Genomic DNA, 27500 nt, shown 5'->3' with positions numbered 1-27500 from the left:
CCACTGTCTCCTCTAGACCAGACTGCTGCTACCTTTACCACTGTCTCCTCTAGACCAGACTGCTGCTGTCTGTCATACTGCTGTGTCCTGTCATACCGCTGTGTCCTGTCACACTGCTGTGTCCTCGCTGTGTCCTGTCACACTGCTTTGTCCTCGCTGTGTCCTGTCATACTGCTGTGTCCTCACTGTGTCCTGTCACACCGCTGTGTCCTGTCACACTGCTGTGTCCTGTCACACTGCTGTGTCCTCGCTGTGTCCTGTCATACTGCTGTGTCCTGTCACACTGCTGTGTCCTCGCTGTGTCCTGTCATACTGCTGTGTCCTGTCACACTGCTGTGTCCTCGCTGTGTCCTGTCACACTGCTGTGTCCTCGCTGTGTCCTGTCATACTGCTGTGTCCTGTCACACTGCTGTGTCCTCGCTGTGTCCTGTCATACTGCTGTGTCCTGTCACACTGCTTTGTCCTCGCTGTGTCCTGTCATACTGCTGTGTCCTCACTGTGTCCTGTCACACCGCTGTGTCCTGTCACACTGCTGTGTCCTGTCACACTGCTGTGTCCTCGCTGTGTCCTGTCATACTGCTGTGTCCTGTCACACTGCTGTGTCCTCGCTGTGTCCTGTCATACTGCTGTGTCCTGTCATACTGCTGTGTCCTGTCACACCGCTGTGTCCTGTCATACCGCTGTGTCCTATCATACTGCTGTGTCCTGTCATACTGCTGTGTCCTGTCCTCAGCAGTCAACCATAACTCTGTGTGTGATGAGTGACAGTATGAAGGATGACCACCCACAGGGAAGATGACCTTATTTCCCCCCACACACACACACACACACACACACACACACACACACACACACACACACACACACACACACACACACACACACACACACACACACACACACACACACACACACACACACACACACACACACACACACACACACACACACACACACCTCCTGTGCATCAGATAGTGTTACAGCAGGATGTCCATGAGGAGATAACAGGCTCCAGTGATATGGTCAGAGATATAGAACAGATCAGAGAGATGTATAACACGGGGGTTTAGGGTTGACCTGGACCATTCAGTCAGCCAGAGAGATGTATAACACGGGGGTTTAGGGTTGACCTGCACCATACGGTCAGCCAGAGAGATGTATAACACGGGGGTTTAGGGTTGACCTGTACCATACGGTCAGCCAGAGAGATGTATAACACGGGGGTTTAGGGTTGACCTGTACCATACGGTTAGCCAGAGAGATGTATAACACGGGGGTTTAGGGTTGACCTGGACCATACGGTCAGCCAGAGAGATGTATAACACGGGGGTTTAGGGTTGACCTGTACCATACGGTCAGCCAGAGAGATGTATAACACGGGGGTTTAGGGTTGACCTGTACCATACGGTTAGCCAGAGAGATGTATAACACGGGGGTTTAGGGTTGACCTGTACCATACGGTCAGCCAGAGAGATGTATAACACGGGGGTATAGGGTTGACCTGTACCATACGGTCAGCCAGAGAGATGTATAACACGGGGGTTTAGGGTTGACCTGTACCATTCGGTCAGCCAGAGAGATGTATAACACGGGGGTTTAGGGTTGACCTGTACCATACGGTCAGCCAGAGAGATGTATAACACGGGGGTTTAGGGTTGACCTGGACCATACGGTCAGCCAGAGAGATGTATAACACGGGGGTTTAGGGTTGACCTGTACCATACGGTCAGCCAGAGAGATGTATAACACGGGGGTTTAGGGTTGACCTGTACCATACGGTCAGCCAGAGAGATGTATAACACGGGGGTTTAGGGTTGACCTGTACCATACGGTCAGCCAGAGAGATGTATAACACGGTGGTTTAGGGTTGACCTGTACCATACGGTCAGCCAGAGAGATGTATAACACGGGGGTTTAGGGTTGACCTGTACCATACGGTCAGCCAGAGAGATGTATAACACAGGGGTTTAGGGTGGATTGGTTTTGGGCTGCTTTTAGAAGCTTGTAATACATCAGAACCAATCCAGTAGACATGTCATTACAGAGCAGAGGTTATGTAACATGGTGGAAGACCCATAGCTATACAGCGTATATAACCAGCCTGACAACATGATTAAAAACACATCCACGGTAGACCAGCTAGTATTTTATAAAACGCTGTTTGGACAATTTAATATTTCAAGATGCATTCTTTGTTTTTAATCAAAATGCCTTTCTCCGCCAAAACCATTTCCAAATAGACAAGCTCACACGCGCACGCACACACACACACATGAACGCACACGCACGCACGCACACACACATCTGAGAGCACTGGAGAGAATAGAAATCCCTGTCTGAATTTGGGTGGCATAGCAACGGATAAGGAGTAGATTATAGTTTGTGTATTTGTATTTATTATGGATCCACATTAGTTCCTGCCAAGACAGCAGCTACTCTTCCTGGGGTTTATTATGGATCCCCATTAGTTCCTGCCAAGACAGCAGCTACTCTTCCTGGGGTTTATTATGGATCCCCATTAGTTCCTGCCAAGACAGCAGCTACCCTTCCTGGGGTTTATTATGGATCCCCATTAGTTCCTGCCAAGACAGCAGCTACTCTTCCTGGGGTTTATTATGGATCCCCATTAGTTCCTGCCAAGACAGCAGCTACTCTTCCTGGGGTTTATTATGGATCCCCATTAGTTCCTGCCAAGACAGCAGCTACTCTTCCTGGGGTTTATTATGGATCCCCATTAGTTCCTGCCAAGACAGCAGCTACTCTTCCTGGGGTTTATTATGGATCCCCATTAGTTCCTGCCAAGGCAGCAGCTACTCTTCCTGGGGTTTATCATGGATCCCCATTAGTTCCTGCCAAGGCAGCAGCTACTCTTCCTGGGGTTTATTATGGATCCCCATTAGTTCCTGCCAAGACAGCAGCTACTCTTCCTGGGGTTTATTATGGATCCCCATTAGTTCCTGCCAAGACAGCAGCTACTCTTCCTGGGGTTTATTATGGATCCCCATTAGTTCCTGCCAAGGCAGCAGCTACTCTTCCTGGGGTTTATTATGGATCCCCATTAGTTCCTGCCAAGACAGCAGCTACTCTTCCTGGGGTTTATTATGGATCCCCATTAGTTCCTGCCAAGACAGCAGCTACTCTTCCTGGGGTTTATTATGGATCCCCATTAGTTCCTGCCAAGGCAGCAGCTACTCTTCCTGGGGTTTATTATGGATCCCCATTAGTTCCTGCCAAGACAGCAGCTACTCTTCCTGGGGTTTATTATGGATCCCCATTAGTTCCTGCCAAGACAGCAGCTACTCTTCCTGGGGTCCAGCAACATTAAGGCAGTTTATACCATTTAAAACATTACAATACATTCCCAGATTTCACAACACACTGTGTTCCCTCAGGCCCCTACTCCACCACTACCACATATCTACAGTACTAAATCCATGTGTACTTGTGTGTATAGTGCGTATGTTATCATGTGTGTGTATGCATGTGTCTATGTTTGTGTTGCTTCACAGTCCCCGCTGTTCCATTAATTGTTTTTTTATACGTTTTCTAAATCTAATTTTACTGCTTTTACTTGATGAGGAATAGAGTTTGTGTGTGTGTGTGTGTGTGTGTTTGTGTGTTTTAATATAGACAGTATGTCAAGGCCACCCCCTCTACAATTACTCACTGACACTGGCTTGTCTGGTTGATTAAAAACATTTTGGATTACAATCACTACCTTGTACCAGATGCCTGTTTTCTATGTGCCCTGGTCTACAGTAGTGCACTATTAAGGGAACAGGGTGCCATTTGGGACGAATCACATAATGATTTGGAGCAGAATCACTATCTACTTCAGTAGCACCCTCCTCCTGTCTAACAAGTCTTCAATAGGATTATTTTCTCTCTCTCCTCCCCCTCGCTCTGTCTCCCATTCCTCTCTCTCTGTCTGTCTCCCTCTCAATTCAATTCATTTCAATTCAAGGGGCTTTATTGGCATGGGAAACACATGTTAACATTGCCAAAGCAAGTGAAGTAGACAATATACACCAAATATCACTCTCTCTCTCTGTCTCTCTCTCTATGTCTCTCTCTCTCGGTCTCTCGGTCTCTCTCGCTCTGTCTCTCTCGCTCTGTCTCTTTCTCTCTGTCTCTCTCTCTCTCTGTCTGTCTCTCTCTCTGTCTGTCTCTCTCTCTGTCTGTCTCTGTCTCTCTCTCTGTCTGTCTCTCTCTCTGTCTCTCTCGCTCGGTCTGTCTCTCTCGCTCGGTCTGTCTCTCTGTCTCTCTCTCTCTGTCTCTCTCTCTCTGTCTCTCTCTCTCTGTCTCTCTCTCTCTGTCTGTCTCTCTCTCTGTCTCTCTCTCTGTCTCTCTCTATGTCTCTCTCTGTCTCTCTCTGTCTCTCTCTGTCTCTCTCTCTCTCAATTCAATTCAATTCAAGGGGCTTTATTGGCATGGGAAACATATGTTAACATTGCCAAAGCAAGTGAAGTAGATAATATACACCAAATATCACTCTGTCTCTCTGTGTCTCTCTCTCTGTGTCTCTCTCTCTGTCTGTCTCTCTCTCTGTCTGTCTCTCTCTCTCTGTCTGTCTCTCTCTGTCTCTCTCTCTCTGTCTCTCTCTCTAAACTCTGAGGGTGTGCTTCTCTGATCTCTTCTTCCAATCCTGTGTCTCACCACTCTGACACACTGTAAACATGCTGGACACATTATATCCACACACACACCACTCTGACACACTGTAAACATGCAGGAGACATTATATCCACACACACACCACTCTGTCACACTGTAAACATGCTGGACACATTATATCCACACACACACCACTCTGACACACTGTAAACATGCAGGAGACATTATATCCACACACACCACTCTGACACACTGTAAACATGCTGGACACATTATATCCACACACACACCACTCTGACACACTGTAAACATGCTGGAGACATTATATCCACACACACACCACTCTGACACACTGTAAACATGCTGGAGACATTATATCCACACACACACCACTCTGACACACTGTAAACATGCTGGAGACATTATATCCACACACACACCACTCTGACACACTGTAAACATGCTGGACACATTATATCCACACACACACCACTCTGACACACTGTAAACATGCTGGATACATTATATCCACACACACACCACTCTGACACACTGTAAACATGCTGGACACATATCCACACACACACACCACTCTGACACACTGTAAACATGCTGGACACATTATATCCACACACACACCACTCTGACACACTGTAAACATGCTGGACACATTATATCCACACACACACCACTCTGACACACTGTAAACATGCTGGACACATATCCACACACACACACACCACTCTGACACACTGTAAACATGCTGGACACATTATATCCACACACACACCACTCTGACACACTGTAAACATGCTGGACACATTATATCCACACACACACCACTCTGACACACTGTAAACATGCTGGACACATTATATCCACACACACACCACTCTGACACACTGTAAACATGCTGGACTATCTATCTCTCAGGTCTACAACACATCATCAGAAGGGTACAACAGGCTGAGTTAGCAGCAGGAATCCTCTATCTCTCAGCTACAGACAGACAGCCTTTCCTTCACAGTGTCAGGAACACACAGAGCAGGAGACCCATTTCAGAAGAGAGGGAGTGAGGGAGGAAGAAAGAGAGAGAGAGGGAGGGAAGCTATCATTTCAAACACAAGGCAGAAGAAAGGCAGGGAGTGAGAGAAAAGAAGGAGAGGGGGAGCGAGGGATGCTCGGAGTGAAGGAGGAGAGACGGAGGGGAGAGGCGGAAAACAAAGCAGAATATGTAAGGGCTATGTGGCGCCCGCCACACCCGGTGACTGTCATCAGTGTGTCAGGAGCTCTTTAGCGATTCTCTCATCTACACACAAACCACGGCCCACATGTGATTTAGTGCCTTTATTCACCATGAATGAAGCCTGTATCCCTTCTCCTCGGTCTGTGCTGCTACATCTCTGAACATGCTGTCAAGATGGGGGGTGAGAGACATGGCTACCTTAGGATGAAAACGCAATGGAAGATGTGGGGGGGGGGCCGGGGGGGTGGAATTTAATTATCATCAAAGTCAATGGAGGCGTCCATCTTGTGTTCTTAGCACAGTTCTTGAAAGAGTGTCAACACCAGAGAGTGTTAATAAAGCAGAGAGTGTCAACACCAGAGTGTTAATATAGTAGAGAGTGTCAACACCAGAATGTTAATAACGTAGAGAGTGTCAACACCAGAGTATTAATAATGTATAGAGTGTCAACACCAGAGTGTTAATAACGTAGAGTGTCAACACCAGAGTATTAATAATGTAGAGTGTCAACACCAGAGTGTTAATAACGTAGAGAGTGTCAACACCAGAGTGTTAATAATGTATAGAGTGTCAACACCAGAGTGTTAATAACGTAGAGTGTCATCACCAGAATATTAATAATGTATAGAGTGTCAACACCAGAGTGTTAATAACGTAGAGTGTCAACAGCAGAGTGTTAATAATGTAGAGTGTCAACACCAGAGAGTGTTAATAACGTACAGTGTCAACACCAGAGTGTTAATATAGTAGAGTGTCAACACCAGAGAGTGTTAATAACGTACAGTGTCAACACCAGAGTATTAATAATGTAGAGAGTGTCAACACCAGAGAGTGTTAATAAAGTAGAGAGTGTCAACACCAGAATGTTAATATAGTAGAGTGTCAACACCAGAATGTTAATAACGTAGAGAGTGTCAACACCAGAGAGTGTTAATAAAGTAGAGAGTGTCAACACCAGAGTGTTAATATAGTAGAGTGTCAACACCAGAATGTTAATAACGTAGAGAGTGTCAACACCAGAGTGTTAATAACGTAGAGAGTGTCAACACCAGAGAGTGTTAATAACGTAGAGAGTGTCAACACCAGAGAGGGTTAATAACGTAGAGTGTCAACACCAGTGTTAATAACGTAGAGTGTCAACACCAGAGAGTGTTAATAACGTAGAGTGTCAACACCAGAGTGTTAATAACGTAGAGTGTCAACACAAGCTGTGATATGGATAACCAGGAAGCATATTGACAATGCAAAAAATCTCCCTGAATGCTAGAACATTCCATTCCCTCAACAACAAAAAGGAGGACATCTTTAAGTGAGGGCCGATCATAAAGAGGAAGTTCAGTGTGTGTGTGTGTGTGTGTGTGTGTGTGTGTGTGTGTGTGTGTGTGTGTGTGTGTGTGTGTGTGTGTGTCTGTGTGTGTGTCAGTGCTTCAGCCCCAGCCTGAGAGCCTGTAGCTCTGACGGACTTATCGCCTCTCTCCAGGTCCGCATCCCAAATGGCATCCTATTCCCTTTATAGTGCACTACTTTTGACTAAGGCCCAAAGGTGATAGTGTGCCATTTGGGGCACAGCTCTCACTCCAGCCAGTCCTATTGGTCCTGTGACAAACTGCAGCCATCACAGACAGTAAACATTATATCAATGATGCATGCTGTTTACCACTTTAGAAATGGACTGGGGTTTTATGCCTGCAGAATGTGACGGCATAAATTAGCACCTTTATTCATCCAGGAAGTTGGTTTTCTTCTACATTATGTTTTTGTAGTCCGCCTCCCTTCAACAGTTTGGTACCAAGTTGGGTTGGGGAATGCAGAATCTCTCTCTCCTTACTGATGCAACCTACTAAAAAGATGATGTCACCATGTGAACAGGCCCCAGATTCACCCCAAGGCACCACTCATTACCACGGAAACCAGTCCCATGGAGATGAGAGGTGTTCTGAGCAGAAATTATTCACCCAGTTCTTCAGAGAATCACTTTTACTGATTATATCAATTATATTAGCATCCTGTTACTGTCTCAGTCTGTGGCAGTCAGAGAGACTTCTGATGATGCTGTCATTATTATAGAGAAGAGCTGCTACTGCTGTGTGTGTGTGTGTGTGTGTGTGTGTGTGTGTGTGTGTGTGTGTGTGTGTGTGTGTGTGTGTGTGTGTGTGTGTGTGTGTGTGTGTGTGTGTCTACTTCTCACAGCATCACTCCAAACCTCATCATAGAACATTACAGGGAGGAGAGAGAGAGAGAGAGAGAGGGAGACAGAGAGAATGAGAGAGAGCGAGAGCGAGAGAGAGACAGAGAGACAGAGAGAGAGAGAGAGAGAGAGAGAGAGGAAAATAAAGAGAGTGATGTGTCAGAGAGAAAAAGAGTGAGAAATAGAGCGTGAGAAATCCAAGCAGCCCTAGAAGCTACAGCTCCTCACATATCAATTACAGAGTTGGAGAGCTGCTCTCATCTGCTTCTACCTCTCCTCCTCCTCTCTTCTGCCTCTCCTCTTCCTCCTCTCTTCTCTCTTCTGCCTCTCCTCCTCCTCCTCTCTTCTGCCTCCTCTCTTCTGCCTCTCCTCTTCCTCTCTTCTGCCTCTCCTCCTCCTCCTCCTCTCTTCTGCCTCTCCTCTCTTCTGCCTCTCCTCCTCCTCTCTTCTGCCTCTCCTCTCCTCCTCCTCCTCTCCTCTCCCGTGTACCATCACCATCACAGTGCTAGCAGTGGTTCCACCTCTAAACCCACACAGTCAGAAGGCTGCCCGCTGCATCACGGCAGTGGGTGTGTGTCATGCGCTGCTGAAGGAAGAACAAGTAGGACAAACGGAGCTGCTGGGAGCTGATACACACCTTGTTGTTCAGATCATTATCGTTTACAGCTGCTGACTTATCAGCACGGTACAGAACAGGGCTCTGTATGTGTGTGTATGTTAAGATGTCTGACCTGGCTGCATAATATCTAAATGGACAGACAGACAGACAGACAGACAGACAGACAGACAGACAGACAGACAGACAGACAGACAACAGCACCCAGGAAGAATGCCAGCTGGGTGCTGGATGGAAAGCTCTGACCTCTCTGAGGTCCTTCTCTAAGTGTCCTAGCAGTGATCATGTTTTAAGAGCTGGGATAGGTTCCCCTGTGTACCCATCGTCCTGCAACAGAAGGCTCAGGTTACAGAAAGGAGATCAGCCTCTCTATCAGGGACACCTGGCGTCCTTTGACATGTTGTATTACGGTATCAATGTCCCTCATGCCTAATTCACACTATAGGACCAAACCAAACCAAGCTGAGCCATAGGACTGCTAAACAACACTGCTACATAGCTAATCAAATGGCTACCCAGACTACCTGCAATGATACTTTTCTGCACTAACTCTCTTGTACTGACTCTATGCATGCACGCACGCACGCACGCACGCACGCACGCAGTACTGGTACTTCCTGTATATAGCCATGTTACTACCTCATACCCCAGCACATTGACTCAGTACTGGTACTTCCTGTATATAGCCATGTTATTACCTCATACCCCAGCACATTGACTCAGTACTGGTACTTCCTGTATATAGCCATGTTATTACCTCATACCCCAGCACATTGACTCAGTACTGGTACTTCCTGTATATAGCCATGTTATTACCTCATACCCCTCTACATCAACTCAGTACCGGTACTTCCTGTATATAGCCATGTTATTACCTCATACCCCAACACATTGACTCAGTACTGGTACTCCCTGTATATAGCCATGTTATTACCTCATACCCCAGCACATTGACTCAGAACTGGTACTTCCTGTATATAGCCATGTTATTACCTCATACCCCAACACATTGACTCAGTACTGGTACTTCCTGTATATAGCCATTGAATTTTATTCTCCTTATACACTGACTGTACAAAACATTATGAACACCTGCTCTTTCCATGACAAAGACTGACCAGGTGAATCCAGGTGAAAGTTATGATCCCTTATTGATGTCAATCAGTGCAGTTAAATAAGGCTTTTTAAGCCTTGAGACAATTGAGACATGGATTGTGTAGGTGCCATTCAGAGGGTGAATGGTCAAGACAAAATATTTAAGTGTCTTTGAACAGGGTATGGTAGTAGGTGCCAGGCACAACGGTTTGTGTCAAGAACTGCAACGCTGCTGGGTTTTCCACGCTCAACAGTTTCCCGTGTGTATCGAGAATGGTCCACCACCCAAAGAAAATCCAGCCAACTTGACACAACTGTAGGAAGCATTGAAGTCAACATTGAACCTTTATTTAACGAGGCAAGTCAGTTAAGAACAAATTCTTATTTACAATGACGGCCTACCAAAAGGCAAAAGGCCTCCTGCGGGGACGGGGGCTGGGATTAAAAATACTAATATAGGACAAAACACACATCACGACAAGAGAGACACCACAACACTACACAAAGAGAGACCTAAGACAACAACATAGCATGGCAGCAACACAACATGACAACAACATGGTAGCAACACAACATGACAACAACATGGTAGCAACACAACATGTCAACAACATGGCAGCAACACAACATGACAACAACATGGTAGCAACACAACATGACAACAACATGGTAGCAACACAACATGTCAACAACATGGCAGCAACACAACATGACAACAACATGGCAGCAACACAACATGACAACAACATGGTAGCAACACAACATGGTAAAAGCACAACATGGAGGCAGCACAAAACATGGTTCAAACATTATTGGGCACAGACAACAGCACAAAGGGCAAGAAGGTAGAGACAACAATACATCACACAAAACAGCCACAACTGTCAGTAAGAGTGTCCATGATTGAGTCTTTGAATGAAGAGATGGAGGAAAAACGGACCAGTTTGAGTGTTTGTTGCAGCTCGTTCCTGTCGCTGGCTGCAGTGAACTGAAAAGAGGAGCGACCCAGGGATGTGTGTGCTTTGGGGACCTTTAACAGAATGTGACTGGCAGAACGGGTGTTGTATGTGGAGGATGAGGGCTGCAGTAGATATCTCAGATAGGGGGAATGAGGCCTAAGAGGGTTTTATAAATAAGCATCAACCACTGGTGGAGGCTAGTAACAGTGACTAAAGTTCAGGGTACTGGGTGGAGGCTAGTAACAGTGACTAAGGTTCAGGGTACTGGGTGGAGGCTAGTAACAGTGACTAAGGTTCAGGACAGGGTACTGGGTGGAGGCTAGTAACAGTGACTAAGGTTCAGGGTACTGGGTGGAGGCTAGTAACAGTGACTAAGGTTCAGGGTACTGGGTGGAGGCTAGTAACAGTGACTAAGGTTCAGGACAGGGTACTGGTGGAGGCTAGTAACAGTCTCTAAGGTTCAGGACGGGGTACTGGGTGGAGGCTAGTAACAGTGACTAAGGTTCAGGGTACTGGGTGGAGGCTAGTAACAGTGACTAAGGTTCAGGGCACTGGGTGGAGGCTAGTAACAGTGACTAAGGTTCAGGACAGGGTACTGGTGGAGGCTAGTAACAGTCTCTAAGGTTCAGGACGGGGTACTGGGTGGAGGCTAGTAACAGTCTCTAAGGTTCAGGACAGGGTACTGGGGGGAGACTAGTAACAGTGACTAAGGTTCAGGACAGGGTACTGGGGGGAGGCTAGTAACAGACTCTAAGGTTCAGGACAGGGTACTGGGGGGAGACTAGTAACAGTGACTAAGGTTCAGGACAGGGTACTGGGGGGAGGCTAGTAACAGACTCTAAGGTTCAGGACAGGGTACTGGGGGGAGGCTAGTAACAGTCTCTAAGGTTCAGGACAGGGTACTGGGGGGAGACTAGTAACAGTGACTAAGGTTCAGGGCAGGGTACTGGGTGGAGGCTAGTAACAGCCTCTAAGGTTCAGGGTACTGGTGGAGGCTAGTAACAGTGACTAAGGTTCAGGGCAGGGTACTGGGTGGAGGCTAGTAACAGTGACTAAGGTTCAGGGCAGGATACTGGGTGGAGGCTAGTAACAGCCTCTAAGGTTCAGGGCAGGGTACTGGTGGAGGCTAGTAACAGTGACTAAGGTTCAGGGCAGGGTACTGGGTGGAGGCTAGTAACAGTGACTAAGGTTCAGGGCAGGGTACTGGTGGAGGCTAGTAACAGTGACTAAGGTTCAGGGCAGGGTACTGGTGGAGACTAGTAACAGTGACTAAGGTTCAGGGCAGGGTACTGGGTGGAGGCTAGTAACAGTGACTAAGGTTCAGGGCAGGATACTGGGTGGAGGCTAGTAACAGCCTCTAAGGTTCAGGGCAGGGTACTGGTGGAGGCTAGTAACAGTGACTAAGGTTCAGGACAGGGTACTGGGGGGAGACTAGTAACAGTGACTAAGGTTCAGGACAGGGTACTGGGGGGAGGCTAGTAACAGTCTCTAAGGTTCAGGACAGGGTACTGGGGGGAGACTAGTAACAGTGACTAAGGTTCAGGACAGGGTACTGGGGGGAGGCTAGTAACAGTCTCTAAGGTTCAGGACAGGGTACTGGGGGGAGACTAGTAACAGTGACTAAGGTTCAGGGCAGGGTACTGGGTGGAGGCTAGTAACAGCCTCTAAGGTTCAGGGTACTGGTGGAGGCTAGTAACAGTGACTAAGGTACAGGGCAGGGTACTGGGTGGAGGCTAGTAACAGTGACTAAGGTTCAGGGCAGGATACTGGGGGAGGCTAGTAACAGTCTCTAAGGTTCAGGGTACTGGGGGAGGCTAGTAACAGTCTCTAAGGTTCAGGGCAGGGTACTGGGTGGAGGCTAGTAACAGTGACTAAGGTTCAGGGCAGGGTACTGGGGGGAGGCTAGTAACAGTCTCTAAGGTTCAGGACAGGGTACTGGTGGAGGCTAGTAACAGTGACTAAGGTTCAGGGCAGGGTACTGGGTGGAGGCTAGTAACAGTGACTAAGGTTCAGGGCAGGGTACTGGTGGAGGCTAGTAACAGATCTAAGGTTCAGGGCAGGGTACTGGTGGAGGCTAGTAACAGTGACTAAGGTTCAGGGCAGGATACTGGGTGGAGGCTAGTAACAGTGACTAAGGTTCAGGGCAGGGTTCTGGTGGAGGCTATTAACAGTCTCTAAGGTTCAGGGCAGGGTACTGGGTGGAGGCTAGTAACAGTGACTAAGGTTCAGGGCAGGGTACTGGTGGAGGCTAGTAACAGTGACTAAGGTTCAGGGCAGGATACTGGGTGGAGGCTAGTAACAGTGACTAAGGTTCAGGGCAGGATACTGGGTGGAGGCTAGTAACAGTCTCTAAGGTTCAGGGCAGGGTACTGGTGGAGGCTATTAACAGTCTCTAAGGTTCAGGGCAGGGTACTGGGTGGAGGCTAGTAACAGTGACTAAGGTTCAGGGCAGGGTACTGGTGGAGGCTAGTAACAGTGACTAAGGTTCAGGACAGGGTACTGGTGGAGGCTAGTAACAGTCTCTAAGGTTCAGGGCAGGGTACTGGGTGGAGGCTAGTAACAGTGACTAAGGTACAGGGCAGGGTACTGGGTGGAGGCTAGTAACAGTGACTAAGGTTCAGGGTACTGGGTGGAGGCTAGTAACAGTGACTAAGGTTCAGGAAGGGTACTGGGTGGACGCTAGTAACAGTGACTAAGGTACAGGGTACTGGGTGGAGGCTAGTAACAGTGACTAAGGTACAGGGTACTGGGTGGAGGCTAGTAACAGTGACTAAGGTTCAGGGCAGGATACTGGGTGGAGGCTAGTAACAGTCTCTAAGGTTCAGGGCAGGGTACTGGTGGAGGCTATTAACAGTCTCTAAGGTTCAGGGCAGGGTACTGGGTGGAGGCTAGTAACAGTGACTAAGGTTCAGGGCAGGGTACTGGTGGAGGCTAGTAACAGTGACTAAGGTTCAGGACAGGGTACTGGTGGAGGCTAGTAACAGTCTCTAAGGTTCAGGGCAGGGTACTGGGTGGAGGCTAGTAACAGTGACTAAGGTACAGGGCAGGGTACTGGGTGGAGGCTAGTAACAGTGACTAAGGTTCAGGGTACTGGGTGGAGGCTAGTAACAGTGACTAAGGTTCAGGACGGGTACTGGGTGGAGGCTAGTAACAGTGACTAAGGTACAGGGTACTGGGTGGAGGCTAGTAACAGTGACTAAGGTACAGGGTACTGGGTGGAGGCTAGTAACAGTGACTAAGGTACAGGGTACTGGGTGGAGGCTAGTAACAGTGACTAAGGTTCAGGGTACTGGGTGGAGGCTAGTAACAGTGACTAAAGTTCAGGACGGGGTACTGGGTGGTAGTGGGGTGAACAAGTCGTTGCTCGGGTGGCTTGACCCAATAAAGGGATCAAGATGTTTTTATCCTTCTCTCTCTCCCTCTCAGAGTTTAATGTCATGCAAATTGAGTAAAAGAGGCTTCCAAGGCGTTCTGTGCTTTTTGAAACAAAGCGTTTAAAGAGCTAAAATAAGCTTCTATCTTTTGACTTAACATCTCATAAATACTGAATCAAAAGCTAAGCAGAAGAGAGCCAGTGAAAAACATCTCTGAGACTTCCATTGTCTACGGCATCATTACAAATACCTCTCCTCCTCGCCAGGGGAGACCAGCTAACAGTTGAGCACTGCAAACAACAGCGGAAGTTGCTGCAGTCTGGAAAAAGACATTCCCCTCAAATAATTTACAGAGCTGCAAGGCAGTTTCTCCACAGCCAAACACACAGCTGTCTTCCTGTTGAAGCTCCAGTGTTAGATCTCAGACTGGGTTAGAGTTGCATTCACATTACATCAGATATAGAAAGATAACAGCTGGTTAATATGAAGATGATAATATCTACCAGACAGCCTAGTTTAGATGAAAACGACGATGAAGACGATGATGAAGAAGATGATGAAGATGGTGGTTATCATGGTGATGAAGGTGCTAAAGATGATGATGAAGATGATGGTGATGATGAAGATTATGAAGATGAAGATGATGGTGATGCTGAAGATAATGACGAAGATGATGGGTTCGGCGATATACCATTTATACCGTATACCGGGGTATTTTGAAATGCCACTGCTTATTACTATAAGTTGGGTATAACTAGAGAAATCTAAGATGTGTCAAATAAATGATATGCAGCTCAGGGCTCCAGCTATGCATTTGGTTTGCTAACTTGCTAGTTAAGTGTCTAGATGTCAAGATCAAACTTCTTGGTTACAGCAGAGATATTCAACCCCCTCCTGGATCAAGATCCCTGTTGCTTAAATATTTTTGTGCATCAATAATTTGTGTACTATTTTCTTTATTTAGTGCTCTCTCTGGGTCCCTCCCTGTAGTTCACCCCTTCTAGTGCTCTCTCTGGGTCCCTCCCTGTAGTTCACCCCTTCTAGTGCTCTCTCTGGGTCCCTCCCTGTAGTTCACCCCAGTCCTTCTAGTCCTCTCTCTGGGTCCCTCCCTGTAGTTCACCTCAGTCCTTCTAGTGCTCTCTCTGGGTCCCTCCCTGTAGTTCACCTCAGTCCTTCTAGTGCTCTCTCTGGGTCCCTCCCCTGTAGTTCACTCCAGTCCTTCTAGTGCTCTCTCTGGGTCCCTCCTTGTAGAGTTGTCCTCCAGAAACCTGTCACCTCAGTCATCTCGCTCTGCACAGGAAGTGTTTAAATATAGACGCTGCTTCTCGTAAAACAGCAATGTAAATAAAGCAAAGTGCTTTTCTCAGAACAAGGTTCGGGACACTGACTGATTAAGGGTTTGAGTCAGAGCCTTCTCAGGGCCAAGAGGTGTAACCCTGTCATCATCACTCCTGTTCTGAAAGTAGGGATCAATAACTAGACAGAGGAGTGGGACATTAGATATACCCTAATTAATATGAGAGAGAGAGAGAGAGACAGAGAGAGAGACAGAGAAAGAGAGAGAGAGACAGAGAGAGACAGAGAGAGACAGAGAGAGAGACATAGAGAAAGAGACAGAGAAATATGCACTTCCTAACCTCCTGCCAAATGTATGACCATAGAGACACATATTTCCCTCAGATTACACAGATCCACCATTTTTTTTTAAAACAAACCCAATTTTGATAAACTCCCATATCTACTGTGTGAAATACCACAGTGTGACATCACAGCAGCAAGATTTGTGACCTGTTGCCACAAGAAAAGGTCAACCAGTGAAGAACAAGCACCATTATAAATACAACCCATATTTATGCTTATTTCTTTTCCATTTTGTAAATCGTTACAACACTGTATATATACATAATATGACATTTGTAATGTTTTTATTCTTTTGGAACTTCTGTGAGTGTAATGTTTACTGTTCATTTTTATTGTTTATTTCACTTGTGTATATTAGTTACTTCACTTGCTTTGGCAATGTTAACATATGTTTCCCATGCCAATAAAGCCCTTAAATTGTATTGAGAGAGAGAGAGAGCGAGAGAGAGAGAGAGAGAGAGAGAGAGAGAGAGAGAGAGAGAGAGACTGAAGGAATCTATAGTCCTATCCTATCAGGTGTGAGTCTGCCTCTGAGTGTGTGTAGCATGGCCACACTACTGCATATTCTACCTCTAGCCTCTGCCCTTTCAACTGCCACATGAGAATAACCTTCAGACAGCGTCCTGAATGCAGTCTGTCCAAGGCTACTGTCAGAGAGCCAAAGGTTGAGCATGACCCTGACAGACCGCTGACATTGGCTGCCTTTCGTCCTCTCTCTCTCTCATTAATAACACATGCCAGGCTTTTGGCTAGAGATCCCCAGACACGGACTGGTGTGGCTTCACACCTCCACACACACACACCTCACTCACTCACTCACTCACTCACTCACTCACTCACTCACTCACTCACTCACTCACTCACTCACTCACTCACTCACTCACTCACTCACTCACTCACTCACTCACTCACTCACTCACTCACTCACTCACGTACCCACACACAGACACACACAGACACTTAGCTAATGTCCTCTCTGTCAGACAACAACCAGACACTTAGCTAATGTCCTCTCTCAGTCAGACAACAACCAGACACTTAGCTAATGTCCTCTCTCAGTCAGACAACAACCAGACACTTAGCTAATGTCCTCTCTCAGTCAGACAACAACCAGACACTTAGCTAATGTCCTCTCTCAGTCAGACAACAACCAGACACTTAGCTAATGTCCTCTCTCAGTCAGACAACAACCAGACACTTAGCTAATGTCCTCTCTCAGTCAGACAACAACCAGACACTTAGCTAATGTCCTCTCTCAGTCAGACAACAACCAGACACTTAGCTAATGTCCTCTCTCAGTCAGACAACAACCAGACACTTAGCTAATGTCCTCTCTCAGTCAGACAACAACCAGACACTTAGCTAATGTCCTCTCTCAGTCAGACAACAACCAGACACTTAGCTAATGTCCTCTCTCAGTCAGACAACAACCAACCAGACACTTAGCTAATGTCCTCTCTCAGTCAGACAACAACCAGACACTTAGCTAATGTCCTCTCTCAGTCAGACAACAACCAGACACTTAGCTAATGTCCTCTCTCAGTCAGACAACAACCAGACACTTAGCTAATGTCCTCTCTCAGTCAGACAACAACCAGACACTTAGCTAATGTCCTCTCTCAGTCAGACAACAACCAGACACTTAGCTAATGTCCTCTCTCAGTCAGACAACAACCAGACACTTAGCTAATGTCCTCTCTCAGTCAGACAACAACCAGACACTTAGCTAATGTCCTCTCTCAGTCAGACAACAACCAGACACTTAGCTAATGTCCTCTCTCAGTCAGACAACAACCAGACACTTAGCTAATGTCCTCTCTCAGTCAGACAACAACCAGACACTTAGCTAATGTCCTCTCTCAGTCAGACAACAACCAGACACTTAGCTAATGTCCTCTCTCAGTCAGACAACAACCAGACAGTAGACGATAAGGGTTCCCATCTATTCTAACCAAAGACTGATTCTCTTTTTGAACTTGATAGTGATTCACTCTGTAGTGTCATTCTGTTTGATGGTGATGTTTAGACTAAGGATGACCCCCCATATGTGTTGTCCTACTCTAACCCCATCCTGTCAGTCTCACTAGGCCAGCCAACAACCAAAACAAATACCTAAGGCTTCAGCCAAGCCGTCTATCTACCCAAAGAATAAGGATCTTTTTTTAGCTTCAGTTGACGGGGAATGAAAACATATTGACACTGTATTTCATTCATACAGAGACATTGCTTTTTGGTCATGTGGGTCTCTCTAACCCTGTATCTTTTTGGTCATGTGGGTCTCTCTAACTCTGTATCTTTTTGGTCATGTGGGTCTCTCTAACCCTGTATCTTTTTGGTCATGTGGGTCTCTCTAACCCTGTATCTTTTTGGTCATGTGGGTCTCTCTCTAACCCTGTATCTTTTTGGTCATGTGGGTCTCTCTAACTCTGTATCTTTTTGGTCATGTGGGTCTCTCTCTAACCCTGTATCTTTTTGGTCATGTGGGTCTCTCTAACCCTGTATCTTTTTGGTCATGTGGGTCTCTCTCTAACCCTGTATCTTTTTGGTCATGTGGGTCTCTCTCTAACCCTGTATCTTTTTGGTCATGTGGGTCTCTCTAACTCTGTATCTTTTTGGTCATGTGGGTCTCTCTCTAACCCTGTATCTTTTTGGTCATGTGGGTCTCTCTAACTCTGTATCTTTTTGGTCATGTGGGTCTCTCTCTAACCCTGTATCTTTTTGGTCATGTGGGTCTCTCTCTAACCCTGTATCTTTTTGGTCATGTGGGTCTCTCTCTAACCCTGTATCTTTTTGGTCATGTGGGTCTCTCTCTAACTCTGTATCTTTTTGGTCATGTGGGTCTCTCTAACTTTGTATCTTTTTGGTCATGTGGGTCTCTCTAACTCTGTATCTTTTTGGTCATGTGGGTCTCTCTAACTCTGTATCTTTTTGGTCATGTGGGTCTCTCTAACCCTGTATCTTTTTGGTCATGTGGGTCTCTCTAACTCTGTATCTTTTTGGTCATGTGGGTCTCTCTAACCCTGTATCTTTTTGGTCATGTGGGTCTCTCTCTAACTCTGTATCTTTTTGGTCATGTGGGTCTCTCTAACCCTGTATCTTTTTGGTCATGTGGGTCTCTCTCTAACCCTGTATCTTTTTGGTCATGTGGGTCTCTCTAACTCTGTATCTTTTTGGTCATGTGGGTCTCTCTCTAACCCTGTATCTTTTTGGTCATGTGGGTCTCTCTAACTCTGTATCTTTTTGGTCATGTGGGTCTCTCTCTAACCCTGTATCTTTTTGGTCATGTGGGTCTCTCTAACCCTGTATCTTTTTGGTCATGTGGGTCTCTCTAACCCTGTATCTTTTTGGTCATGTGGGTCTCTCTAACTCTGTATCTTTTTGGTCATGTGGGTCTCTCTAACCCTGTATCTTTTTGGTCATGTGGGTCTCTCTAACTCTGTATCTTTTTGGTCATGTGGGTCTCTCTAACTCTGTATCTTTTTGGTCATGTGGGTCTCTCTAACTCTGTATCTTTTTGGTCATGTGGGTCTCTCTAACTCTGTATCTTTTTGGTCATGTGGGTCTCTCTAACTCTGTATCTTTTTGGTCATGTGGGTCTCTCTAACCCTGTATCTTTTTGGTCATGTGGGTCTCTAACTCTGTATCTTTTTGGTCATGTGGGTCTCTCTCTAACCCTGTATCTTTTTGGTCATGTGGGTCTCTCTCTAACCCTGTATCTTTTTGGTCATGTGGGTCTCTCTCTAACTCTGTATCTTTTTGGTCATGTGGGTCTCTCTCTAACCCTGTATCTTTTTGGTCATGTGGGTCTCTCTCTAACCCTGTATCTTTTTGGTCATGTGGGTCTCTCTCTAACTCTGTATCTTTTTGGTCATGTGGGTCTCTCTCTAACCCTGTATCTTTTTGGTCATGTGGGTCTCTCTAACCCTGTATCTTTTTGGTCATGTGGGTCTCTCTAACTCTGTATCTTTTTGGTCATGTGGGTCTCTCTCTAACCCTGTATCTTTTTGGTCATGTGGGTCTCTCTCTAACCCTGTATCTTTTTGGTCATGTGGGTCTCTCTCTAACTCTGTATCTTTGTCTCTGTCCCTCTCTCTCTTGTACAATCATTTGACAGGGAGATTGGTTTCTGCCTTATTGACCTCTGACCCTTTCTCTCTCCGTCTGTCTCCAGTTCTGCTGTGTCTCCTGTGTGTCCTGTCTTCCCTGGTGGATCTAACCACCGCCTGTCCTGCGACCTGCCTCTGCAACGCCACCGACGTAGACTGCAGTGGGCGCGGCCTGCTCTCCATGCCCGCCCTCACCCATCTCCCCGTCACCGCCCGCACCCTCCTGCTGCCCAACAACCACCTCTCCTCCCTGGGTCCAGGGTCCTTCGCTAACCTCACCTCCCTGGAGCGACTGGATCTCTCCAACAACTACCTGGATGATTTACCCCCAGTGCTCTTCAAGGACCTGGGGAATCTATCAGATCTGACCCTCCACAACAACAGTCTTAGGGCCTTGAATAGGGATCTCTTCCAGGGGCTGGTGGGGCTGAGGAAGCTAGATGTCTCCCTCAACGGGCTGTCTGATATCCCCTTGGGTCTGCTGGATGAGCTGCAGGGGCTGACGTGGCTCTCCGTGGCAGGGAACAGGCTCCATGCCCTGGAGAGAGCAGCCTTCGAGCCCCTGGCTAACCTCCAGTATCTTCAGCTAGGGGCTAACCCCTGGGAGTGTGACTGCAACCTGAGGGACTTCAAGCACTGGATGGAGTGGCTGCTGTACAGAGGTGAGAGACTGAAGGGTTGGTTTTGGGTCAGGGTTTGGGAAGGAGGGAGGGTGAGAGGGTGGATGGGTCTCCAGTATGTTTAGAATTACTTCCTGTAAATGATAAGTCTTTACTGTACTCAAGTCTACTCTTCTACACTCTACTAACTACTTACTGCTAAGGAGTCCTCTGGGAATCCACCTGTGAATTTCTATATACTCTACCCCAGTTGGGAGTTGGTTTGGTGGGATAGATTTAGAGGAGAGTCACAGATTTTACAGGCTTATGGCAATGTCAGGGAAACTCCTCTCTTGGAGTTATATATACATGTCTAGCTCAGTAACCTTATTGCTGCTATCCCTGCATTTCTGTTGCATGCCTCCTTGCACTTTCAATTTGCCTTCATTGCACATTTATACATCCCACTTAATAACACACATTGTACCTACTTGTTTCACTTGTACATTTTTTGTACTCTTTTATTTGCACTTCTGGTCAGATGCTAAGTGCATTTCGATGTACTTGTACAATGACAATAAAGTTGAATCTAATCGAATATGCTAGCCAAAGTGATCTCCTTCTGTTGTGGCATTGTAACAGCCAGGTACCGTCCTAACAGAGAGGTCCCGTCCTAACAGCCAGGTCCCGTCCTAACAGAGAGGTCCCGTCCTAACAGCCAGGTACCGTCCTAACAGAGGTCCCGTCCTAACAGCCAGGTACCATCCTAACAGAGAGGTACCATCCTAACAGAGAGGTCCCGTCCTAACAGCCAGGTCCCGTCCTAACAGAGAGGTCTTGTCCTAACAGAGAGGTCCCGTCCTAACAGAGAGGTACCATCCTAACAGAGAGGTCCCGTCCTAACAGCCAGGTCCCGTCCTAACAGCCAGGTACCGTCCTAACAGCCAGGTCCCGTCCTAACAGAGGTCCGTCCGTCTAACAGCCAGGTACCATCCTAACAGAGAGGTACCATCCTAACAGAGAGGTCCCGTCCTAACAGCCAGGTCCCGTCCTAACAGAGAGGTCTTGTCCTAACAGAGAGGTCCCGTCCTAACAGCCAGGTACCGTCCTAACAGCCAGGTCCCGTCCTAACAGAGGTCCCGTCCTAACAGCCAGGTACCATCCTAACAGAGAGGTACCATCCTAACAGCCAGGTACCGTCCTAACAGCCAAGTACCGTCCTAACAGAGAGGTACCATCCTAACAGCCAGGTACCGTCCTAACAGCCAGGTACCGTCCTAACAGCCAGGTACCGTCCTAACAGCCAGGTACCGTCCTAACAGCCAGGTACCATCCTAACAGACAGGTACCATCCTAACAGCCAGGTACCGTCCTAACAGCCAGGTACCGTCCTAACAGCCAGGTACCGTCCTAACAGCCAGGTTCCATCCTAACAGACAGGTACCGTCCTAACAGCCAGGTACCGTCCTAACAGCCAGGAACTGCCCTAACAGCCAGGTTCCATCTTAACAGCCAGGAACTGCCCTAACAGCCAGGTTCCATCCTAACCGCCAGGAACTGTCCTAACAGCCAGGTTCCATCCTAACAGCCAGGAACTGTCCTAACAGCCAGGTTCCATCCTAACAGCCAGGAACTGTCCTAACAGCCAGGTTCCATCCTAACCGCCAGGTTCCATCCTAACAGCCAGGTTCCATCCTAACAGCCAGGAACTGTCCTAACAGCCAGGTTCCATCCTAACAGCCAGGAACTGTCCTAACAGCCAGGTTCCATCCTAACCGCCAGGAACTGTCCTAACAGCCAGGTTCCATCCTAACAGCCAGGAACTGTCCTAACAGCCAGGTTCCATCCTAACAGCCAGGAACTGTCCTAACAGCCAGGTTCCATCCTAACAGCCAGGAACTGTCCTAACAGCCAGGTTCCATCCTAACAGCCAGGAACTGTCCTAACAGCCAGGTTCCATCCTAACAGCCAGGAACTGTCCTAACAGCCAGGTTCCATCCTAACAGCCAGGAACTGTCCTAACAGCCAGGTTCCATCCTAACAGCCAGGAACTGTCCTAACAGCCAGGTTCCATCCTAACAGCCAGGAACTGTCCTAACAGCCAGGTTCCATCCTAACCGCCAGGAACTGTCCTAACAGCCAGCCGTAGCTTTTAGCCCTCATGATTTTCTAATGCCCTCTCTCTGTAGAACAGCGAACAACCATGTCCTGACCGATCGTTACATCCCCGTCTCGGACAGTGAAAACCTACCAGCTCTGAGACTTCTCGGCTTCTCACCCGGAGAGAATTTACTCCACACTCTTACAAGGGAATACCATAAATCGGCAGCTAGATAAACTAAATGGTTGAAAAATAAAGCTGACACTTCCAGTAGTAAACTGTCAGAAGGACCGGGCCATCCCTCTTCAGTATTTATGAGGCCATTTAAAGTGACGGAGAGAGAGTGTGGCAGGTCCGTGTGTGTGTGTTTGAGGTGACGAAGTGACGAAGTGACGAAGTGAGAGTGCAGGTAGGTCCATGTTTTCACCCATGTTCCTGATACCCATCTGCCCCCACATCACATCCAGGAGAGGAGAGGGGGGAGAGGGAGAGCATCTACCCAGAGACAGGCCTCTCAGACTGGGGCTCTTCTCCCCACTGCATCCCCTCTATTCCTGGAGCTTCTGTTAGTACCCTTCCTTTAGAAGGAGTAGCTGGGGCCAAGTCACCTGTTTCAACCACAGAATGAGTGGGCGTGCTTGTTTGTAAATAAAATGCTTCCGTTGCAAGACGTTCATCCCGGACACATGTTGAAACAAACGCGGCATGTGATCACACATCCTCTCTCTCTCTCTCTCTCTCTCTCTCTCTCTCTCTCTCTCTCTCTCTCTCTCTCTCTCTCTCTCTCTCTCTCTCTCTCTCTCTCTCTCTCTCTCTCTCTCTCTCTCTCTCTCTCTCTCTCTCTCTCTCTTCCTCCCTCTCTCTCTGTCTCTCTCTCTCTTCCTCCTTACCTCTCTCTCTCTCTTCCTCCCTCCCTCTCTCCTTCCCTCTCTTCCTCCCTTTCTTTCTCTCTCTCTTCCTCCCTCTCTCTCTCTCTCTCTCCTCCCTCCCTCTCTCTCTTCCCTCTCTTCCTCTCTCTCTCTCTCTCTCTCTCTTCCTCCCTCCCTCTCTCTCCTCTCTTCCTCCTCTCTCTCTCTCTCTCTCTCTTCCTCCCTCCCTCTCTCTTCCTCTCTTCCTCTCTTCCTCCCTTTCTCTCTTTCTTTCTCTCTCTCTCTTCCTCCCTCTCTCCTCCCTCTCTTCCTCCCTCTCTCCTCCCTCCCTCCCTCCCTCCCTCCCTCCCTCCCTCCCTCCCTCCCTCCCTCAACAAATGAGTCACCTAATCCTTATGTTGACTGTCACACACATTGCTAGATCTTCCCCTGAGGCACGTCCACACCCTGGTCCAGACACTTGTCATCTCATCAATTATCCAAGGGCCTTAGTTGAGGCCATCTCCGATTCAACATGGAAAGACTGACATATTAGAGGGCTTCACCAATCCTGTCAGCCAGTTATACAGCCAGCAGACCCTGAGTGTCAGTCAGACAGAGAGCAGTCACTGTACAGTAGAGTGGAGTGGTAATGTTGCATGCTAGCTGTGACCTTCCCTTGGTTCCACCATACACCCCCCCATGGCTCCACAATGGCTGCCAGTTGCCGTTTATTTGTATTCATTCTGATGAAACCGCAGACTTGTTTACTTACCAGGAGGATGATGACTGATGTGTGGTGGTAATTCTCTCTCTCTCACTCTCTCTGTCATTCTGTCTCAATGTCTCTCTGTCTCTCTCTGTGTCACTGTCACTCTGTCTCACTGTCTCGCTCTGTCACTCTGTCTCACTGTCTCTCTCTGTCACTCTGTCACTGTCTCACTGTCTCTCTCTGTCTCTCTCTCTGAATACCATCTGATGCTTTTACTCTGAATAACATTTTATTTTTCTCTCTCCCCTTCTCTCTGTCCTCTATCCCCCCTCTCCCCTCTCTCTCCCCTTCTCTCTGTCCTCTATCCCCCCTCTCTCCTCTTTCTCTTTCTCCCCTTCTCTCTGTCCTCTATCCCCGCTCTCCCTCTCTCCCCTTCTCTCCCCCTCTCTCTGTCCTCTATCCCCCCTCTCCCCTCTCTCTCTCCCCTTCTCTCTGTCCTCTATCCCCCCTCTCTCTCTCCCTCATCCTCCCCCCCGCTCCCCTCTTTCTCTCCCTCCAGGTGGTAAGGTAGATGGGGTGGAGTGTACCCTCCCTAAGGACCTGCGAGGGCGGGATATCCGTGGCGTTCCAGTGGAGATGTTCAACTACTGCCTCCAACTGGATGACGAGAACAGGGGAGGAGGGGGGCCGCGGAGCGGAGGAAAAGAAGGTTCATCCCCGCCCTGCGGCCGAACTACCGGCTCCGGAGGCACCGGCGGAGCCCCCACGTCCGAAGTCCCCGCTGCGGGCGACCTGGTGCCCGTCCCGGACTGTGTGCGGCGGCGCTACCAGCCGGTGAGCGTGCGGAGGGCCATCGGGACGGTGGTGATAGCCGGGGTGGTGTGTGGTATCGTGTGTATCATGATGGTGGGGGCAGCGGCCTACGGATGTATCTATGCCTCGCTCATGGCCAAGTATCAACGAGAGCTGAAGAAGAGGCAGCCGCTGATGGGAGACGGGGAGGGGGACGCAGAGCCTGAGGACAAGCAGATCTCCTCTGTGGCATAGAGGGGTCAGGGGTTGGAGGTCAGGGGTCAGGGTTGAAAGGGCTCTATTCCTCCTCTCCCTCCTTATTCTTCTCTCTGGATGCTGTCCTACTGTGCCGCTTCTCCTCCTCCTCCTCCTCCTCCTCCTCCTCTCCCCCTGAAACTAACCAGCTCCTGCTACTGTCTTCTCTATCTCCACCAAATGACAATCACAATGTGTCCTCTCCTCCACTCTGAACCCTGATCTCATTCTGAGATGAGATGAGACAGACATGAACGTGTCAGACCACTAGACAACCGCCTGATAGTGTGATCAACAAACTCTGAACCTCCAATGACCCTTCTCTATCCCTCAGCCCACAAACCCCACGGCCCCGCAGAAACAAGAACTGGGTCTGGTCTGGCATGACATGGTGGAGGGATGGCCTGATTCTCTCTGTCCTCTCACTCCTGTCGTTCTCTGAGATGGAGGGATGGCCTGGTTCTCTCTGTCCTCTCAATCCTGTCGTTCTCTGAGATGGAGGGATGGCCTGATTCTCTCTGTCCTCTCAATCCTGTCGTTCTCTGAGATGGAGGGATGGCCTGGTTCTCTCTGTCCTCTCAATCCTGTCGTTCTCTGAGATGGAGGGATGGCCTGATTCTCTCTGTCCTCTCAATCCTGTCGTTCTCTGAGATGGAGGGATGGCCTGGTTCTCTCTGTCCTCTCCCTCCTGTCGTTCTCTGAGATGGAGGGATGGCCTGATTCTCTCTGTCCTCTCAATCCTGTCGTTCTCTGAGATGGAGGGATGGCCTGGTTCTCTCTGTCCTCTCCCTCCTGTCGTTCTCTGAGATGGAGGGATGGCCAGACGCTCAGAGGGATATTAAAAAACAAGGGATTAAAAGATGCTGCTATTGTCTTTTATCCCTCCAGAAGGTTTTATCCCTCCATCCCTGTGTTCCCACCAGCTGTAAGAGTACACAACAGTTGTGGGGACTTTTCCTCTTCCTTCCTCCTCCCTTTCATCCCTCTGTTCCCACCTCCTGGAGGAGTACACACACGCTGTGGGGACTTCTCTCTTCCCTCTCTGTGTAATCTCTATGGATGGACATCAACCTCTCCTACGAACTAGCAGGATCTTCCCCCAGCCCTGAATTGGCTGGACAACCAGAGTGTATATGATTCTATACTGCTCTATGGTTTAGATGATTTAATATAGCCTCTATTACATGCAGTGACCCAACTCCTGGTTTTTGACAAACATTCATTTGGTCCCGTGTCAGTTTTTCATTTGGTTTTGTTGGTTTTGTTTGCGTGATAACCTGATCTCCTGTAACGTTTTAGAGCTTGTTAGATTTGCTCCGACAAAACCCTACAGGTATACAGTCTTGCTAGCGATGTTGGTAAAAAAGGTAACTACCAAGTGAATCCAGTTGTGTTGTTGTTAAATGGGTAATAACCCACGTACAGTACAGTACCACAGTTCTCTGTGAAGTGGAATGAGACCCTGGACCACTACCCAGGATTCCATAGTAGCTTGGGAGGCGTGTCTTGATAACAGATCTTAATATGATGGTAGATAAACAGGCTGATGCTGATGAAAGAGAACTAGAGACAGATGAAATGGGATGTATGGGATGAAATGGGATGTATGGGATGAAATGGGATGTATGGGATGAAATGGGATGTATGTGATGAAATGGGATGTATGGGATGAAATGGGATGTATGGGATGAAATGGGATGTATGGGATGAAATGGGATGAAATGGGATGAAATGGGATGAAATGGGATGTATGGGATGAAATGGGATGTATGGGATGAAATGGGATGTATGGGATGAAATGGGATGTATGGGATGAAATGGGATGTATGGGATGAAATGGGATGTATGGGATGAAATGGGATGTATGGGATGAAATGGGATGTATGTGATGAAATGGGATGTATGGGATGAAATGGGATGTATGGGATGAAATGGGATGTATGGGATGAAATGGGATGTATGGGATGAAATGGGATGAAATGGGATGTATGGGATGAAATGGGATGTATGGGATGAAATGGGATGTATGGGATGAAATGGGATGTATGGGATGAAATGGGATGAAATGGGATGTATGGGATGAAATGGGATGTATGGGATGAAATGGGATGTATGGGATGAAATGGGATGTATGGGATGAAATGGGATGAAATGGGATGAAATGGATGTATGGGATGAAATGGGATGTATGTGATGAAATGGGATGTATGGGATGAAATGGGATGTATAGGATGAAATGGGATGTATAGGATGAAATGGGATGAAATGGGATGTATGGGATGAAATGGGATGTATGGGATGAAATGGGATGTATGGGATGTATGGGATGAAATGGGATGTATGGGATGAAATGG

General features: G+C 47.8%; 2 protein-coding genes across 2 annotated transcripts in view; one reads left to right on the top strand and one right to left on the bottom strand.

The window, feature by feature from the left end:
* Positions 1-26817, top strand: part of LOC106575063 (leucine-rich repeat and transmembrane domain-containing protein 2) — a 44151-nt gene extending 17334 nt beyond the window's left edge. Inside the window, exons 3-4 of the mRNA XM_045700258.1 lie at positions 19905-20501; positions 24659-26817. Coding sequence (XP_045556214.1) covers positions 19905-20501; positions 24659-25146 — 1085 coding nt within the window. The 3' untranslated portion in view covers positions 25147-26817. The remainder of the gene's footprint in view (positions 1-19904; positions 20502-24658) is intronic.
* LOC123723986 (voltage-dependent calcium channel subunit alpha-2/delta-4) overlaps positions 1-27500 on the bottom strand; it is a 189969-nt gene that overhangs the window by 89829 nt on the left and 72640 nt on the right. The window lies entirely within an intron of this gene.

This window comes from Salmo salar, chromosome ssa17, assembly GCF_905237065.1.
Source record: "Salmo salar chromosome ssa17, Ssal_v3.1, whole genome shotgun sequence".
Classification (NCBI taxonomy): Eukaryota; Metazoa; Chordata; class Actinopteri; order Salmoniformes; family Salmonidae; genus Salmo; species Salmo salar.
The sequence above is the reverse complement of the archived record's forward strand: the minus strand, read 5'-3'. Positions and strand labels throughout refer to the sequence as shown.